We start from the raw sequence: 17,732 nt of genomic DNA, 5'->3' as shown, positions 1-17,732 counted from the left end.
TCAATTATGAAGCTGATTTTGGATGGGGACAGACATGCGGAATGGAACTGGAGACCTTGGAGAAAGAGGGTAGGGTGTCAAAGGCTTTAAGAGACTTGCCAGTTTTTCCAAGGTCTGATGCTATGGACTGTTGCAGAAATGAGAGCCATAATGGAGTTTATAATATTGGCACTTTGGAAACCTAGTTCACAAAATGTCAATGACTACCTCATTAATCTGCATTCAGTACTGTATTTCTTGTCCTTTGGTCTGAAAGAGGTTTGCACAAGTAACACCACAATCAGCACATTGGACAGTTTTAGGCTCCACAGTATAGGAAGAATGTTGAGGTAAGAGAGGATCCAGCACAGATTTACTAGAACTCTGCCTAATATGAGGAAATGCAAATACGAAAAAGAATATGTTAGGTGGGCTAAAGGAAAGGGTAATACAGGCATATGGGGTTAGGAATACCACTGATGTAGAGGGTTAACACCAACATGGATTGGTTGGGCTGAACAGCCAGTTTCTCCTGTAGGTTCACAGGCGGATCGGTGAGAGCCAAGAACTAGGAAGTTACTGGGTAAGTACCGGGCAAGGTGCCAAGGAAATCCTAAGCCGACAAGGAAGTGTGCCATGAGAATACAGGCAAGGTACCAGATGCACAGATGACCTGCTAAGAAATCTTCTGAAAGAAACGTTATTTGAAACGCCGTAAGATCGCCAGCTCATTAGTGAGGAAAATGCAAGGCGAGCACATCAGTCTGATGACAGAATAGAAAGCAAAGAGGAAACCAGAAGGCTAAATAGAGAGGGCGATTTATTTTTTTTTTTACTGACTAAATAAGGGAAGTGACCCAAGAAATAGGACTAAAGATTAAAATCAGGATGTCCCATGCATTCATCAGCACGTTTGTCAACAAGTCTTACAAAGAAGATTGATTTGGTGTTTAAATGGATTAAGTACGTTATATTTATATCTGTGAGTGTTAGGAATGAGTCTTAGCTTTAATGTTTTAAGTTTTATTTGCACTTCTGGAGTCTCTATGTTAAGAAAAGGGCAAGTCGAGTTTTAGTTTCACTTTAAAAGGTGCCTGCACCAGAGTTTATGGCTGTACGAGAAGCCAAGCAAACGCAAGGGTAGAAAAATTGGGCTGTTGCTTAGCAACAGGGGTCCAGAGAGACAGGACCCTTCCCACAGACACACACAGAAGAAACTAGGAACAGCAGTTTTTGAGCTCAGGTTTGAAGACAGCTGCCAGGCAGAAGCAGCCTAGATGGGCCAGATAGCCAAGCCCAAGCTAAAGAAGAAAGTCCCCAAATCCAGGGGAGTGGAACAGGAAAAGTCCCAAGCAGACCTTGTAGTCAGAGGACAGACAGGAACCTAGAAAAGACCCTGTTAAGTGAAGTTAAGAGTGAGGAGCAGAGAAAGGCTCCAAGCTTAAAGCTTAGAGATAAAGGCTTGTGAGAAGCCAGAAGGTCCAAAGAGATAACTGAAGGTCTGTAACTCTTTGCTGTGTAGCAGTGGTACTGTTAACAGCTGAGTCAGTGAGAGAGAGTGTGTGGAGGAAAGCTTGAACACGTGATGACCCAGAGGAGAGGAACATCTGAAGGAGAGTTCGAAACCCTGGGGGTGAACCCTTGCGAAAGGAGTCTGAGAGAGAGCGTCGGTTTGGGAAAAGATTCCAAGGCGAGTTCTTGGAAATTGGAGATTGGAAACCCTCATGGGTCACGGTGTGACAAACATCTGGGGGGAGGTGATGAGGGATCCATAGCATCTATTTGGGGTGGCATCAGTCACTTGGTTTCAGTGTGCTGTGTCTGACCACAGGTCGCCTATTGGTTTACACGGACTGTATACTTACTGTGAACATTAGAGTATAAGATAGCTCTTGTACCTTGTGTTATCTTACAAATCTGTATATATCTGTAAAGGTATAGTTGTGGGTGAAGGAGTATCGTAATATAGTTAATCTTTTCTTATTTAATAAATGTTTTATTTATTATGCTTTTGTTAAAAGTTCATTAGCTGACTCCGGTGACTCTGTTCAGTAGCCCGTCTCCACGTATCTAAACAAATAAAAGTTAGGATCTATCGAGCTGGGTTCCGCCCTGGGATCAGGCTTGTCCAGGGGTAACCTCAGCTGGTGATCATGACATTAAACTAATAATTTCATGATTCTTGCTTGTCAACCTGGCCACAGACTTTCTTACTTGATGGCTGGCACACAGGCACACACTAAACATCAATACCATCAAGTTGTAGCAGGCAGCATGACCTTGGCTGGAATTTTATGGCGCCGTTGTGGGGTGGGGTGGGGTGGAGGGTACAGGGCCATAAAACGCAACGAGCCATTCCAAACTCCTCTGACTTTGGCGGGAAGGTGAAACCCCGCTGGCATAAAATTCCACCCCTTTAGTTTGTGAAATTCCTGCAAGATCGCAATAACCCCAAACTTGCAGTTGTAATGCCATCATCATCTCTGTGAAACTAACAATTCCTGATGGCTGCACATGCACAGTTATAATGCAGAAATCTGGAAGTGCTGTCAGGGATGCTCTGCTCCTCTGCAGGATGCGCTGGTGCAGTCTTCACAGATGCAATCGGCACTAGAGGAACAGCACCTCATCTTCCGACTAGGCACTTTACAGCCTTCTGGACTGAATATTGAGTTCAACAACTTTAGATCATGAACTCTCTCCTCCATCCCCACCCCCTTTCCGATCCCCCCTTTTCCAATAATTTATATAGATTTTTCTTTTCCCACCTAGTTCCATTATTTTTAAATGTATTTCCATCCATTGTTTTATCTCTACCTTTTAGCCTATTCCGATCCCTTCCCCCCACCCCACCCCCACTAGGGCTATCTGTACCTTGCTCGAACTGCTTCCTACCCTTAATGGCACTATTAGCACATTTCTTAGCTAATATCACCACCATCAACACCTCTTTGTCCTTTTGTCTATGACATCTTTTGGCAATCTCCACTTATCATTGGCCCTCTATCCAGCTCTATCTGTCCCATCCCCCCCAGCTTAAACCAGCTTATATTTCACCTTTTTTCTATTTTTCCTTAGTTCTGTTGAAGAGTTATACTGACTCAAAACATTAACTGTGTTCCTCTCCGCAGATGCTGTCAGACCTGCTGAGTTTTTCCAGGTATTTTTGTTTTTGTTACAGAGATTAGTGATTTGGTGTGAACTTCAATTTTTATACACCATTCCTGCTGTAAAAACATTCAAAATGTTACTTGTTAATGATGCATAACTCAGTTTTTAAAACACATACTAAGTCATAATTACTACTGAATAAATTCCCTGATCCTGAAATACTAATTTTAGAAATCTGGACCGTCATTCCCTCCATTCCATGATAAAAAAATTCTTAGATTTTTTAAAACAATTAAAAATAATTAAATTTTTTTAAAATTTGTTTCTCAGCCCTACATTAATCTCCTGTCTATATCCCAATCTTCATTTCACTCTCTGTGAAATAATTGAAAAGTGAATGTTATTCAGTGCTTTTTAAGGTTTTTGGTTTGTTGACTGAGAATTCTTCAATCTGATTGGCTGCTTAGTCTGCTTGATGACTTCACTATTCTTGGCATTCCCCGAAAGCTGACAGCAAAACAAAACTGATGACTTATTATGGGAAACAGACACCACAGGAGTTCACTAGGTCTTTGTGAGAAGCTTTCTCAAGGTTAGCAGCAAGAGCCTTCCCTTTGGTGGTGACTGCACAATATGGGCTGCTATTATATTTGTTTGCTGGACAAGATGGTGCATTATTCACAGGGAGAGATTGACACAAATGATGACCCAAAGGAATTAGTTTAAAGAAAAACAAAGACTTCCATTTATAGGGCACTTTTCATGATCACTGGACATCTCAAAGTGTTTTACAGCCAATGAAGTACTCATGTAGTGTACTGTTGTGATGTAAGAAACATAGGAGCCATTGGACCAGTAATCTAGAATCCCAGGCTAATATCCTGGAGACATGGGTTTAAATCCCACCAGGGTAGCTGGTGGAATTTAAATTGAATTAAAAAAAACTGGAATTGAAAGCTTAGTCTCAGTAATGCTTGCATCAATTGTCGTAAGTAAAAAAAAAAATCTGGTTCACTAATGTCCTTCAGGGAAGAAAATCTCCCATCCTTATCTGGTCTGGTCTACATGTGACTCCAGATCCACAGCAATATGGTTGACCTTTAACTGCCCTCTTAAAAAAAGTTCAAGGGCAATTAGGGTTGGACAACAAATACTGGCCTTGCCAGTGATGCCTGCGTCCTATGAAAATTATAAAAAAAATATATATAGCAAACTCCCAAAAGCAACGTGATAATGACCAAATAAAGTTTTTTGCAATGTTGGTTGAGGGATAATTATTCGCCATACACCGGTAATAACTCCGCTGCTCTTCTTTGCAAGTGGCACAGAATCTTTTACATCCAACAAGCAGACAGATGAGGCTTTGCTCTAACATCTCATCCAAAAGATGGCACCGCCAACAGTGCAGCAATCCCTCAGTGCTGGATTGGAGTGACAGCCTTGCCTTTTGGTGCTCAAGCCCTACAGTAAGACGTGAACCCAGGACCTTGTGACTTAGAGATGAGTGCTGCCAACTGCACCATGGCTGACACAATTTACATCCTTGTATATGAAAACATCAGGGAAATGGGGCAAATGAACCCCGAGACATTCCTCAAGCTCAAAGACAGTACCATCATGTCGTTTTACTGGAGGTACATGTTAAACTTGACCATCAAAGAATTATCATGTGCAGCATCATTCCTCCCTTTGTTCTAGCACCTTAGCAATTCAAACCTCACCAAGCCTGCTAACAAAAGCATTTTGCCATCCATGGAGCAGTGTTTAGATTGAGAGCCAGAAGGGGCGATTTCCTGAAATACAAAGTGTTGCGGTACTTTTCAAATTCCAGACTCTATTTCAGCAGGATGCTTCTCAGACAGCTGGAAACACATTAACAACAACTTTCGTGCGGGAACTCTATAGTCAACCAGCTACGTTTCCAGTCTTGGCCAGCAGGTGGAGATACCCATTAAATGTTGGCACTTTCCCCTCCATGAGGTGAGATGTCAGCGAGCAAGTTACTCCTCATGCACCTCATGTAAACCTCCAAATGGCCAGGCCAAGGAGTGACCTGGGACTGGAATGTTTGCCCAGCAGTCATAGAAGTGGAAATAAAAAAACAAAAAGAGGGAACGATGAACAAAACAAAGATGTGAGAATGGCTGGTCAGAGGCCGAGAAGAATGTATTGCTTTGTATGTAAAATGGAAGAATACTGTGATGAAATCACAGAAACATAGAATTATTCTTTCAAATATCAGACTCAATTTAATTCATAATACAATGACTTTTTTTTTGCAAATCTTTTGAAATTTAAACTGAACCCTACTCCTCAGGGATGTGTACTTCCCTGTCTTTGCTCCACTAAGCTGCTGGAAACAAATTACTAAAAGATGTACCTAACTTGTGTGGTAATTTCCTGTTGTGTGACTAAGATTTTTACTACTTCAGCAATTGTAGCTTTTTCTACTGTCCTTTTCGTGTGCACTACTTTCTGAACTGCAAGCCCTTTCATGAACTGAATTAGGTTAAAGATAATACAGTTCATATATGCTCTTCAAAGGCTGAGGTTAAGAGTACTGTTTGGGCACCAGAGGATCCATAAAAGCTATATTCAAAAGACATGCGTGCACACAAAATCTCGCAACCGTGAAAATAAAATATTCAAGTCCATCTAGTTCCTTCCAAATTTTACTTTACTTGCTGCTAAATCAGCAACTATCAAATGCAAAGAAGCAGTGAAGGGGTAAACTGGAAAAGGGTAAAGGAGAGAAGAATGAGTGGCTAGGACGGGAGTCAGCAACCTGAGTGAGACTCATCATGGATTCAAGGGCAGGTCCCGACCTCGATCGATCAAACCCAATTTTTCTCGTCAATTTTCATAAAATATCTAAATGTGTTTTGAATAGAAAGAGTATCAGATATTTAGAAATCTCCTCGGTGATGGGTATTTTAAACACATAACAGCTAGAACTCGAGATGTTTGAATATGAAAAATACGAAATTCTATCGAACTCTTGCTTGGATCAAAAGTCATTAACAGTCGCACCGTTTTGCTAAGTGAAAGGACGTCATGCGCCATCATATTAATGGCAAGGCCATGGAAAGTGTTCAATTAAATCAAAATCTTGGAGGACGAGGATGCAGGAGAGCTAGCAAAGGACGGGAGTGCGAATAAAGATGCAGGCTTTAGGGTTGTGGATGAGCTAATGTAGGGAGGCTAATAAGAACGTCTGAAGAAATCAAGCCTTCAGGCAATGAAGGAATGGACAAGGGCTTCGGCAGCAACTGGATGGAGAAAGGGCTACAGGCGTAGAAAAGATAACGGAACAGATCGGATGATGGGACGGAAGAAACAGAGCACAGGGTTTAAGCAGGATCTCTGGCTCCACAATTCCTGAAGCAGCATGAGTGAGGAGTCACGGGGCATTATGGGCTCAAGGGCAGAGGTTTAAAAGTGCTTTGATGTGAAGGGAAGCTAAAGATAATCAGTGTTGCTGATGTGGTACTGGAATGAGAGGTTATAGTTTAGAAGAAATGCTGGAAAATTGGTATTTTTCACTGGACAAAAGAAGGGAGACATATTAAAAAGAGTATGAAAGTAGATTGTTAAAAATTATTTCCACTGGTTGATGAATTGTTAACATGGGGTATAGGTACAGAATTATAGAACAAAACAGGAATAAGATTCCCCCAAAGATTGTTATAAGGATAGAGAATGCCACAAAAGGCAATCAAATCAGTGACTATATAATAAAACGGAACAGGATGCAAGGAAATGCAATTAGACAGTTCTATTTGAGGAGCTGGCATCAGCAAAGACATGAGGGGGGCCTAAAAGCCTCCTTCTGTGCTGGAATTTCTGCAATTTTATGAACCTGTGCTCAAATTCCTTGGAATTAGCAAAATAGGGCGAGTCCCTTTAGAGTGGGTGTGCACACACTCCTTATCAAGTAAACAAACTCTAACACTATGGATTTTCAGCTTGGTTTTGCAACTCATAAGACAGTAATAGTTTCCAGATAGATTAGGCATCCTGTTTACAATAAAATCCCAGGATACTTGACACAGCTTTAAATATGACATTTATAGCACTTACTGTGAATTGAACTTTGTTCATCCAGACAGTGGAGAATTTGCCTTCGCGCAGTAGTTGAAGATACTCTAAATTCAGGTCATATGCAGAGTAGAGCAGATCTGGCCATCTCTCTGATCTGTAAATCTGTAAATGGAAATCATTGCTGCCCATACTGACATCTCTTCCGCAAGATGGTGACAGCAATACACAAACTTCCAAAGTATTATGGTTCGATTTACCTGCCCGCTCATCTTATAACTGGACTGGAGCAGTGTATTAGAAATGTGCTGCTCCAGTCCAGACCAAGGAGTGTCTGTATTTCACGTCTCACATCATTAACATTTTTCATTTCCTGAAAGGGCCTATTGCCAGTAGAAATTTGATCTTAGTTACTGGCCTCCAAATTCATCAAACTGGAAATTCAGTAGCTGGAAGACACAAGTTGCCACAATATATGCAGGAAGCTGGGGGGAAAAAAGTGATATGCAGACTGGCAGTGGTTTGGAAGCTGACCATAGTCTGCATTTCTCACTTCCTTTAGGAAAGCCCTGAAAATTGAGGCAAAATAAAGAGTATAGATCCTGCTAAACAAATCTTTTCTAAGTTAGTAGCCCAGATTTTCCAGTTTCCAGATTGTCAGAGACTGGACCAAGACCCAAGATTCGTGCTGGGACCCTGCAGAAGTCCCAACAGGCTGACCTGCATGGGAATTGCCCAGGAAGTCTGAACTTCTGATGGGCAATTCCCCTGTTTCCCAGGAACCTACGTGAAAGTCTCTGACTCATAGTTAGAATCGGAGACTTCGGACAGTTTCATGGGACTTAACTGAGCAGTTATCTAGAAAAAATAACTCCTGGTTAGCTACAGAGTTGATCCCCTACCCTCCTGCAATCACACATACTGATCCTCCCCACCCCCAACCCACTTACCTCCCCCATCCTACTCATTCATTCTTCCACTCACCCATTCACACTGGACATTTAAACCTACAATAAGGCAGCAAATGCCGTGGGGGGGGCGGGGTGCATCTGGTTTCCCCCCGATGCCATAGCGCCATGATGGAGCTCTGCATTTTTGGAGAAGCCAGGCTCAGAAGACCTAGCAAATAATGCAGAGCAGTGTTGAAGTGGGAGAAAGTTTGAGTGGCGTGGCAAACCGATGATGACTGCCGCTCCGTGGAAGATCTGGGCCAATGTTTCAGGTGGATAGCCTTTCATCATAGGTTCTGAGCAAGGAGTGGGTGGGACAAGGGCAAAGGAATGTCTGTGATAGGGTGGATGACAGGAGAGATTGAATGACAGAAGAGTTAAGTCCTACAGGGCCAAAGGAAATGGTGATGGGGGCAAGAAAAGAAACAAAAGATGTGCCTAGAGGTGTGCTGCTGTCTAAAAGCACAAATAAGAGAAAAACTGAAACATGCAATGAAAAAGCAACAAAATAGGGGAACTCAAAACCTTTTACATCTCTAACTTTTCCCAGTTCTGATGAAAGGTCATTGACCTGAAACATTAACTGTTTCTCTCTCCACAGATGCTGCCTGACTTGCTGTGTATTTCCAGCGTTTTCTGTTTTTATTTCAGATTTCCAGCATTCATAGAATTCTGCTTTTCGATTGGATCTTCTCCCAGCTTAATCTCAAGTGAGGCATACTATCAAGTTAAGAATAATGCTACAAATTGGTGGTGTATATTTTGAAGGTGTTAAAAAGGGGCAAAATGTGTATGTGGGCAAAACAAAAAAAAATCAACAGAAAAATGGTTTTGAATTTTAATTTACTTTTTAAACGTTAAAATGTTCATTTAGAAGGAACTGACCGTAGGAATAAACTCAGAAAATGAACAAATCAAAAAAAAGGTCCAAAAAGCTACGCTAAATCAGCTGCATCATTAATAGACATAGTGAGACTACTGTAATAGTCCCACAATTACAATGGATCCTCTTATAACTGTCTGAAGTGTAGGCTTCAAGAGAAGCAAAACCGAAGAACCAGCAGCTTTATTAAGAATGAATCGATGGCCACTAAAACAAATAGAAATTAGAAAAAGTAGGAAGGTATAAAAATAAGTAATGAAATTTCCCTTGGAAGATGTTCATGCAGTATCCTTATCCAACATCACATACACTGCATATACCTTCAAGTACCGTATAGGTACTGGTATAAATCAGTGCAAGTCACATAATTACACCGCTGCAAGTAAGCAAGCAAAGTTGTACTTTCATGAAAACATTCTACTGAGCACGTGCACAGCTAACTGTCATATAAGCATCATAAAATCCAGGTAAGCACCAGCAGACTGTACCTGGAGTGGAGATAATATCCAGAAGTAGACAGTCAACCATCCATGTGAGGCAGAAACAAATTAAATTAAAATTACTCAAATACTCGGGACAAAAATGCAGTTAAGAACAGCTACCAAGAACAAAAGGACAAAGATGGAATCCAGGAACCCACACCCTACCCTGGAGTTGCATTAAAAACTAAATGTAACTATTTAACTGCATTAAACTACTTGCCAACTCTGTGCATCATCTTCTTCAGTCACATTAATTCCCGTATTTGACTCAGAAAGGCTAGTGTCCTGACATTGGAAACTGATTAAATCTATTGCCAAACTAACCTGAAGTGGGAGATATCATCTACATATTTCACTGAGATCACCCATATTCCTGATACATAGTAATTGGTTTTGTGTTTTACTTTTGTTTCTTCCATCCATACCTGCAAGGTGATGACCTCTGGTTAAGGAGTGGTTTCACAAGCACCCGTCATCCTACCAGTCTTTTTGTGAGCCTAGACAATGAATGCCAGGAGGCTAGGGGGATATCACAGGCAAGGCTGATTCTGGTCTGACCTTAAGTTTCTTGACTTTTACCTACAACCTGAGAATGGATTTAAAAAGTCCATGATGCTGTGGCTAATTCTAACACGACACAGGGCAGGAATCAATCTATACATCATTTTCTGGTCTGGATTGACTATTTGTTTAAACAGTGCTGGATTGGGTGTTCTGCTGCTGCCAGCGTGTGATTTCCTCCCGATCAAAACACAGGGAGTTGAATGTGAAGAAATGGGAGATGGTGAAATTGCTCATAACCATAAAGGCAGAAAACCTCAACCACTGAACCTAGTTAAGAAGAACAGTTAAAATGACAATTGATATTTTTAATGTATAATTTAATGAAGGTACATGAGTACAAATGTTAATTCATATCACTTCCAACACTGAATCCAGCAAGGTCTTCAGGCCCTTTCCCCAGATGAATTGTTTAAAAATATTCCAGAATAATGTTACAATCCTTGTAGAAACCAACATCCTTTAAAAAGTTTTTTTGATTTCCAATGACTGACTGGAAGGATCATATGACAAGATTTCAAGTTTTAAAACTTTTACTGTAACAAACAAACCAGAAGTAAAATTGTCTAAACAAAATTCAGCTGGCAATTTATACTCTAAACTGCAGAAAAATCCCCCAATTAACATTTAAGATGACTGAAAATCCCTCTCCATGGTTATACTTTACTTCTTCCCTTCTCCCTTTAAGTGGGCACTTCATTCTTCAGGAACCAATGCAAAGCTATTCTCAGCTCCTGATGGCTTGCTTCCTTTTTCCTTTTCCAGCTGGATAGCTTCTATTTGCTGAACTGACTTTCACAGTGACAGTTACCCTGGAGAGTCCTCCCTCTAGCCAAATCTTCCAGCCCTGTTTAAATCCTCACGAACTTGGTCTCTATAATCCGGGTGTAAGCTCCCGTCCACATTCTGCTGCCTCTATATCTCTCTCAGGTTCTTGCAGATTGGTCTAAGAGGTTCAAGGAAATCTTAAGAAAACCCTGTAAGCCAATACAATAATGGCTTTCTATGGCCTGTTTCCCCCTCAAAGCCCATCTCCATGATAACGTGAATCACGTGGGTCTTGCATTCAGGTAGAAATGCTGATTAACTATCTTTGAAAACTCCAAATCCATTATATCTTGGAATTAAATAGACAATTTAAAGTATAGCCACTTTTAAAACCTGTCATTTCTGATAACTTGCTGTGAGACTTGAAAATTAACCTTCTACCCACGGTCAAAGATGCCCCTGCCATTATCATTCAACTTCTTCCCAGTAGAACAACATGGACCTCCCTTTACAACCAAGCTGCCCAAGCTTGTTGTCAGGCAGAATTCAGAACAGGTCACAAGGCCCCCTTCATTTTCCTCCATTTTACCCTAAATTAAGACAGTTCCAATCATGTAAACTTCGCATTTCTAGCAACAAATGCATCTTTGTAATCTTTTTAGAAGATATGGGTGACCACCTGGATATGGAGAGCTAAAAAAAAAAACAAATTTCTGGACTAGATTAGTTACATTTATCCATTTAATGCTTGGTGATGAGGCTATGCTAGAACAGATCTCTGGGTACCAATCAAACTGGATTGTCTAAGCATACTCCAAATAGTCAAGTTCTTACTGATGAAGTTGGGATCTGCATTCTATTGGAATTCAAACTGCAGTTTGATACCACTCTGTTGTGTTACCCACCTATCTGATTCAGTCAGCATATTTTAAGAGAAATCCATGATTTTTTTTTTAAAGAGCCAGAATGATTTGGCAGTTCTGAGTCCGAAGAGTTAACTAAAATACAAAAGAGAAAGCTGAAACATTTCAGCACTGCTAACAGAATACGTCTGAAAACCCAACAATTATTTGAAGGAGATTCTGTTTGTATTTTGACATTGAAAAAGCTTTTTGTCAATTTTCTACAAACTTTAATTATCTCTACTTCCTTCCTAAAGGGCCTGGTGCTAAAAGATAACACTGCTCACTGCCAGACTCAGAACTGAACAAAGTTCATTCCCCATCAGGGTGATCACATTAAATCCATTTGTAGTAACTGTTAATCACAATAAGAGGCTGTGGTGGAAGAATTAATCCAGGCTGGTCTTTTGGTTCAAGCTGGTTTATTTTCAAGCCAACTCCTCAGTGATACTGACTTCCAAGTAGCTTCCCCACGAAGTGTTCCAGTTGTTTCTTTTTATTTTCTATTTAGATGGATAATCAAATCCCATCACCTGTTTAACTAGCAATTGTCTTTAACAAGGTGATTGCCATGCAGTGCGATTATTTATACATTGACAGACTCCCCTCTTTTCTTTTTAAATTAAAACTTCGAAAAAGAAACTTAAAGAACATTTTTAAAATACAAACAAGGAAATAATGTCACGTATTTCCACATATATATAATTCCCATATTTCCTTTACTAAATAACAATTACAAAACAAAAGTGGTTTTCATTACATCATTATAAGACACCCTCTTCCAATACGTTTAATAATTTCTTAGAGCAGGCACTTCTTTTCGTAAAACAGTCTGATAGTTGGTGACTTGTGTCAATCCATTTTATCTTAGGGATCTCCCTTCTATCGAACATTTCTTTTATGCTGGCTACGTCTATTCTTAGCCTTTTTTCAGTGACACTTTTTGTGGATTGAACGTTGTCCCAGAGACCGGTTATCAACATAACATTCTATGGGCAAACTTTCCCCACATTGCCCCTTATATAACATTTCTGTCAGTATATTGGATAAGTAAACCCCCATATCTAATGCTTCTACCAAGGCCAGCATTCCAGCAGCTAAGGTGCTTTTCACTGCCCTTTTTATTTTCTTGTCCTCCCAAGCCAGCAGGCAAATTTATCATTCTTTCCCACCAAGAATATGATAAACCCTGCTGTTCTAGAGTACCCATTTGGAAGATTGGCATGTGAAGCATCGCTAAAAATGACCAACCTCGCATCTTCTGGATCACCCAAGGCTGGAAACTTGAGCACACATCATCTCTGGGAAATTTTTTTTTTTGTGTTTTATTTGCCCTCAGAACTTGCTTAACTGTAGCATGTTTCATCATAGTACTCAGCTCCAACACATCATAACTAGCGTCTCAGGCCTAGTCTGAGTGCACAGCCAGTTCAACTGTCCAATCAAACTTCTCAACTGTTCTGTTTCTGCCTTGGTAGCAGGATCCTCTTTTTGTGAGCATCTAACCTGAATTATTGCGATATGATTAACATTTTCTAGATAAGATTGTTGATTCACTGTCACTCCTAACTTGCTCTGCTTAATGTCTAAACCTATGGATTTAAAGACCCCTGAAGCCTGACTTCTGACCTGGAATTCCTTCTTTATCTTCTCGATTACACATTGTCCAGATTCGACAGAGCCTCCCCACAGGAAATCATCAACATGCGTGATAAAGATTCTGGCTAGTTTCTCCTTATGGTACCAGTAGAACATTGCGGGGTCTGCCTTTAATTGAATGCTTGGTTTCAACAGGACAGACCTCATGGAAAAATACCAAACTCTTGATGCATCATTCAAACCATAAACACACTTGTTCAATTGCCATAGCTTTCCTTCTTCATCCCCAGCTTCTTTGGGTGGTTTCAAAAAAAACTTCCCTTTGAAACTTATCCCCCTGTAAAAACGCAGCCTTTATATCAATCGATTTGCACTCCCATGAATAGGATGCCAAAATAGCTTAAAAAATCTTCAGACTCACTTTCCACACTGTAGGTGAGTCCACTCTGACATCCTGATCTCCTAGTCTCTCTTCAAAGCCTTGGGCTACTAATCTCGCTTTGGCCTTATATGCGCTGTCTGGGAGTACCTTTTCTGTACAGATCCATCAGTGAGATAAAGCTGGCTGTCCTTTGTCATGTATTTCAGAATATACCCCAAATTCCTTCCAACTTTAACTCTTTCTGTTTGGCTTCCTTTATCAGCTTATTTTCCAATTTATTAGCACCTACTAGTATCTCTTGTCCATAAGGACTTCTACTTCTATTGAGATTGCTAGCTTGCTTTCTAGTCCTCCTTGTTAAGCTACAGCCTCTACTCGCATTCCTTTCCCTTTCTGGACTATTACTATATGATCATTCTTCCATGTGAGCAGAATCGTGTTCGCAAGTCTGTGATTTTTTTCTAGGGTCTCGACCACTTTCTGGTCCACTGTTAGAACTCATATTGCGTTTTCTGGGTTTCCACATCTTTACCTCGGTTTGCCAATTGATAGGTCTTGTCTCCTGAACTTCATCCTGCACATTTAGCCAATGTTTCTATTTACCAGTGGCCTTTCCAGCTCTCCCTATGATAGTGACATCCCTCCCACACTGGTCCCTTCTGGCATGTATGTTACCTTTGTTCCTACTTGGGTTGTTGCCCTTTTGGGATGAATAGCCTTGTCCTGTACCTCAGTATTACTTTGTTCATAGTCAGTCAACCCTGTATCTGCCATCGTCTGCTCCTCATAATCTTTGTATTGGAATCTTTGTCTAACATTTGGTCGACCTCGAAATTCAGCCACCATTGAATCGTCTATCCTTTGTTTTACAGCATAGTTGTTCGCATTTGCTAAGAAAGTGGCAGGGAACAACTGTTTCTCCAGAAATTTTTTCAGGGCAGCAGTCATTTGATCTCGGAGAGGTTCTTTCCCCCGGAATTGAACCCCTGTTAGTACTAAAAGACAATCAACATGAGAAATGCGAGCACAGTCCAGTAATTTAACTGCCAATACCGATTCCGGAACTTCAAGTTCAAATCTCTGTAGTCTCCTGCATCATTTATTAAAATCCATGATATATTCTTCCATGGACTGATCATCCGATTTCCCAAACCTATCAAAGATCGTCCAAACTTCATACGTTTCCAATAACACATCCTTTTTGTAAAACTTATCCAAAAATTGTAACCGAAGGTCCAATCCCTCTTCGTGATCCAAATCATCCACTTTCCACTCTGAAAATATCTTACTTCTTATCTTACTTTTGACTGGTAATGACAACCCCAAAGCCAAAGCTTGCTTCTTTCGGGATATGGAAGTAACCCGGGTCCACATTTCAACTTCAGCCTCCCATTGCTGATAAGGTTCGGACAGTCAAAGCTTGCAATGTTACACCGTCCTTCCGCCATTCTGTAACTTAAATTGTCAGCAACATTACACTTCTTTTCCCTCAAGAGGACTGAGACAGAAATCTTCATATACAGCAATTAATCAGCAAAGCTTAACATTTATCCTCTGCTACCATGTTAATCACAATAAGAGGTTGTGGTGGAAGAATTAATCTAGGTTGGTCTTTTTGGTTCAAGCTGGTTTATTTTCAAGACAACTCCTCAGTGCTACTGACTTCCAAGTAGCTTCCACACAAAGTGTTCCAGCTGTTTCTCTTTATTCTGTTTAGATGGGGGGATAATCAATTCCCATCACCTGTTTAACTAGCAATTGTGATTGCCATGCAGTGTGATTATTAATACATTGACAGTAACCACTGGGAGTAATTTGATTTTATACAACTTGCTATCAAAATACGCAGAACTTAGGAGGAAAACATCATCAGTGACTTAGACTTAAGCCCTTCCACTTTTTCTAAAAATACAAATATTCCCTGGATTTTTGTCAGTGATATAGCTGAGAAATTATTTTCTAAACAAAACAGTTGATTGGCACCACAGAAATCGAAGGAAGCAAGAGGAATTGCTTCCTATACATTTGGTATTGAGCTTAACAAAGCCTGCTCCTAAATTGTATTCAAAGATCAAAATAACTGAAGTGCTTGGTAGGAAAATTAGGATGAAGGCATTTATTCAGATGGGAATTCTCGCACCGATTCAGAATATTTTGAAAAGAAACAAATTTAACAGTAACACATGCTGAACACAAGCAATAATGGAACATGACTAAGTCATTACTATTTATTTTCTTTAAAAAGCATCTCCCAACAACATTGTCCCAAATTCTGGGTTTAGCCAGAACATTTCTATCCATTGTCACTGAAACTTCAATATTGCTCTAGCAGGGTATTATCATTGAGTCTCCTTAACCTCCCCCCAATGATAGGCATTAAATGCAAGCATTTAAACACCTGGGGGGAAATAAAAAAAAACTGTTATCAACAAGTGTGGAAAGGGAAAGATAAAAAAAAAAAACTATTTTGATTACCAGGTCATACTAAAACCTGCAGTACTGATCATTGAAGACAATTTCATTCCAGTACAATGTTAGTTTGATAGCTTGTCAACTTAATAAGGCACACATCTAAGATTAATAGTAGAAGAGCAATTTTTAAAATGATCGTCACTGCAGGTTTTAACATTCAATTTGGAGCTTTCTGCTGATTCAACACTGAAATGTGCAATATACTGATAAAACTGTCAAACGTTTTGACAAAGTAAATGTAAAGTACTGCAGCTGCTGGTAATCCAAAAGAAAATAAAGTATAAAATTCGAAGTTCAGTCAAGACTGAGTCCTGAATTCCATTCAGTGAGAAATTAATTCCAAATTATTTTTTAGGAGACTCAGTTGTAAACTAAAATAACTAAAAAGTGACTTAGTGGCATGGCAGTATTGTATGTGCTTGTCATGTGATAAGATGTACATTTCCCTTACGAGTTTTGTAAAACACCATTTTAATAACGGGGTAACATTCTCCAGTTTCCACATTTTGTTAAGAGACACATTAAACCAAATAAATTAACATTTGCTCTTATTTTCTTTTGTAACTGCACATAGCGTGTATTTTATACCGCATTCAGTAGAAACACATATTAACCAAACATATCTACAGAAAACATATACATTACAAATATATACACATTCCTTTCAAACAGCTTCCGAATGTTTTCAGAAGGCCAAAAGAAAAGTCCTGTGCGTTCCAAGAGGAAAATGGTATCACAAATTAAGTTTGCAACTTTACTTCATTTCATCATCAAAATAAATAGTGATGCCTAGAGACCAATGCATTGATATCACTGCACAGATTAGCTTCAGAGAAAGAGTTTTCTTTCTTTTGCCAATTCTCCATCAGCGATGACTCTTGCTTTGGTACAGTTTCACAGGCACTGGCAGCCATCTGGTAACTTCCCCATGTGTCCAATATGAGAGCCTGGTCTGAGTGGCAGAAAACCAGAGAGGACTTCATGGTTTTGATGTCACTCAGTGCCCACCAACACACTTTGTGCAGAAGTCACCAGACAGCAATCAGGAACCAGAACCCTGGCAAGTTTATTTCTAGTGAACACAGGGATGTTAATGCCAGTTTTAGCACCCAAAGTGCGCACTTTGCTCAGATCCAGAGAGAAAATCTCACCTTTATAGTTGACATGAACAATTTCTAATCTGGTCAGTGACTTGCCACATTTTCCCTTAGTTTGTGGCTCATTATGATATTGCAGTGCGACAAAACAGAATCCTTTGATTGCTTGGTGTCCTTTTACTTCCAACACTATCCCAAAACATGAACAATCAGTTCATAGGTAGTCATCATTATTGCAGTGTTTGGAATCTGGCGAATCAGCTGAGCTTGCAGTCCTCTATAGAAAGCACTGTAACCTTCCTCTATTGCCACTAAACGTGCAGTTTGCAAAAATGACTTGTACTTTGTGCCTTCCTCCCTTAATCGTGTCCTTATTACCTCTGAAAAATAAATGTGAAAAATAATTAGTGTCAAGTTTTCTCTTCATTTCAGTTTTCACTTTGATGCTCCTCTCAGCATTATTGAATGGAGCCCTAAGAAGCAGTTAGCAATCCTGTTACAGGTACAT

The 17,732-nt window shown here is 40.0% G+C and overlaps 2 protein-coding genes across 4 annotated transcripts in view; both read right to left on the bottom strand.

The window, feature by feature from the left end:
- Positions 1-7,403, bottom strand: part of tmem201 (transmembrane protein 201) — a 187,327-nt gene extending 179,924 nt beyond the window's left edge. The window contains exon 1 of the mRNA XM_041206450.1: positions 7,171-7,403. The gene's annotated coding sequence lies outside the window, so the exon portion shown is untranslated. The remainder of the gene's footprint in view (positions 1-7,170) is intronic.
- A 4,971-nt stretch (positions 7,404-12,374) lies between these two features.
- The window catches only part of slc25a33 (solute carrier family 25 member 33), a 44,353-nt gene continuing 38,995 nt past the window's right edge, over positions 12,375-17,732 (bottom strand). Inside the window, exons 7-8 of one of the 3 annotated variants that reach the window (XR_005945327.1) lie at positions 17,279-17,604; positions 12,375-15,110 (exon numbers count right to left, since the gene is read on the bottom strand). Coding sequence is in view for 1 of the 3 variants with exons in the window: in XM_041206589.1 (XP_041062523.1) it covers positions 17,414-17,604 (191 nt within the window). In the remaining 2 variants the exon portion in view is untranslated. Of the gene's footprint in view, positions 15,111-15,756; positions 17,605-17,732 lie in introns of those variants that run through there. The other 2 variants (XR_005945328.1, XM_041206589.1) reach the window with 2 other exon arrangements.

Source organism: Carcharodon carcharias, chromosome 15 (assembly GCF_017639515.1).
Source record: "Carcharodon carcharias isolate sCarCar2 chromosome 15, sCarCar2.pri, whole genome shotgun sequence".
NCBI classification, from domain to species: domain Eukaryota; kingdom Metazoa; phylum Chordata; class Chondrichthyes; order Lamniformes; family Lamnidae; genus Carcharodon; species Carcharodon carcharias.
Note: the sequence above shows the minus strand (reverse complement) of the source record. Positions and strands in the feature narration are given on the sequence as shown.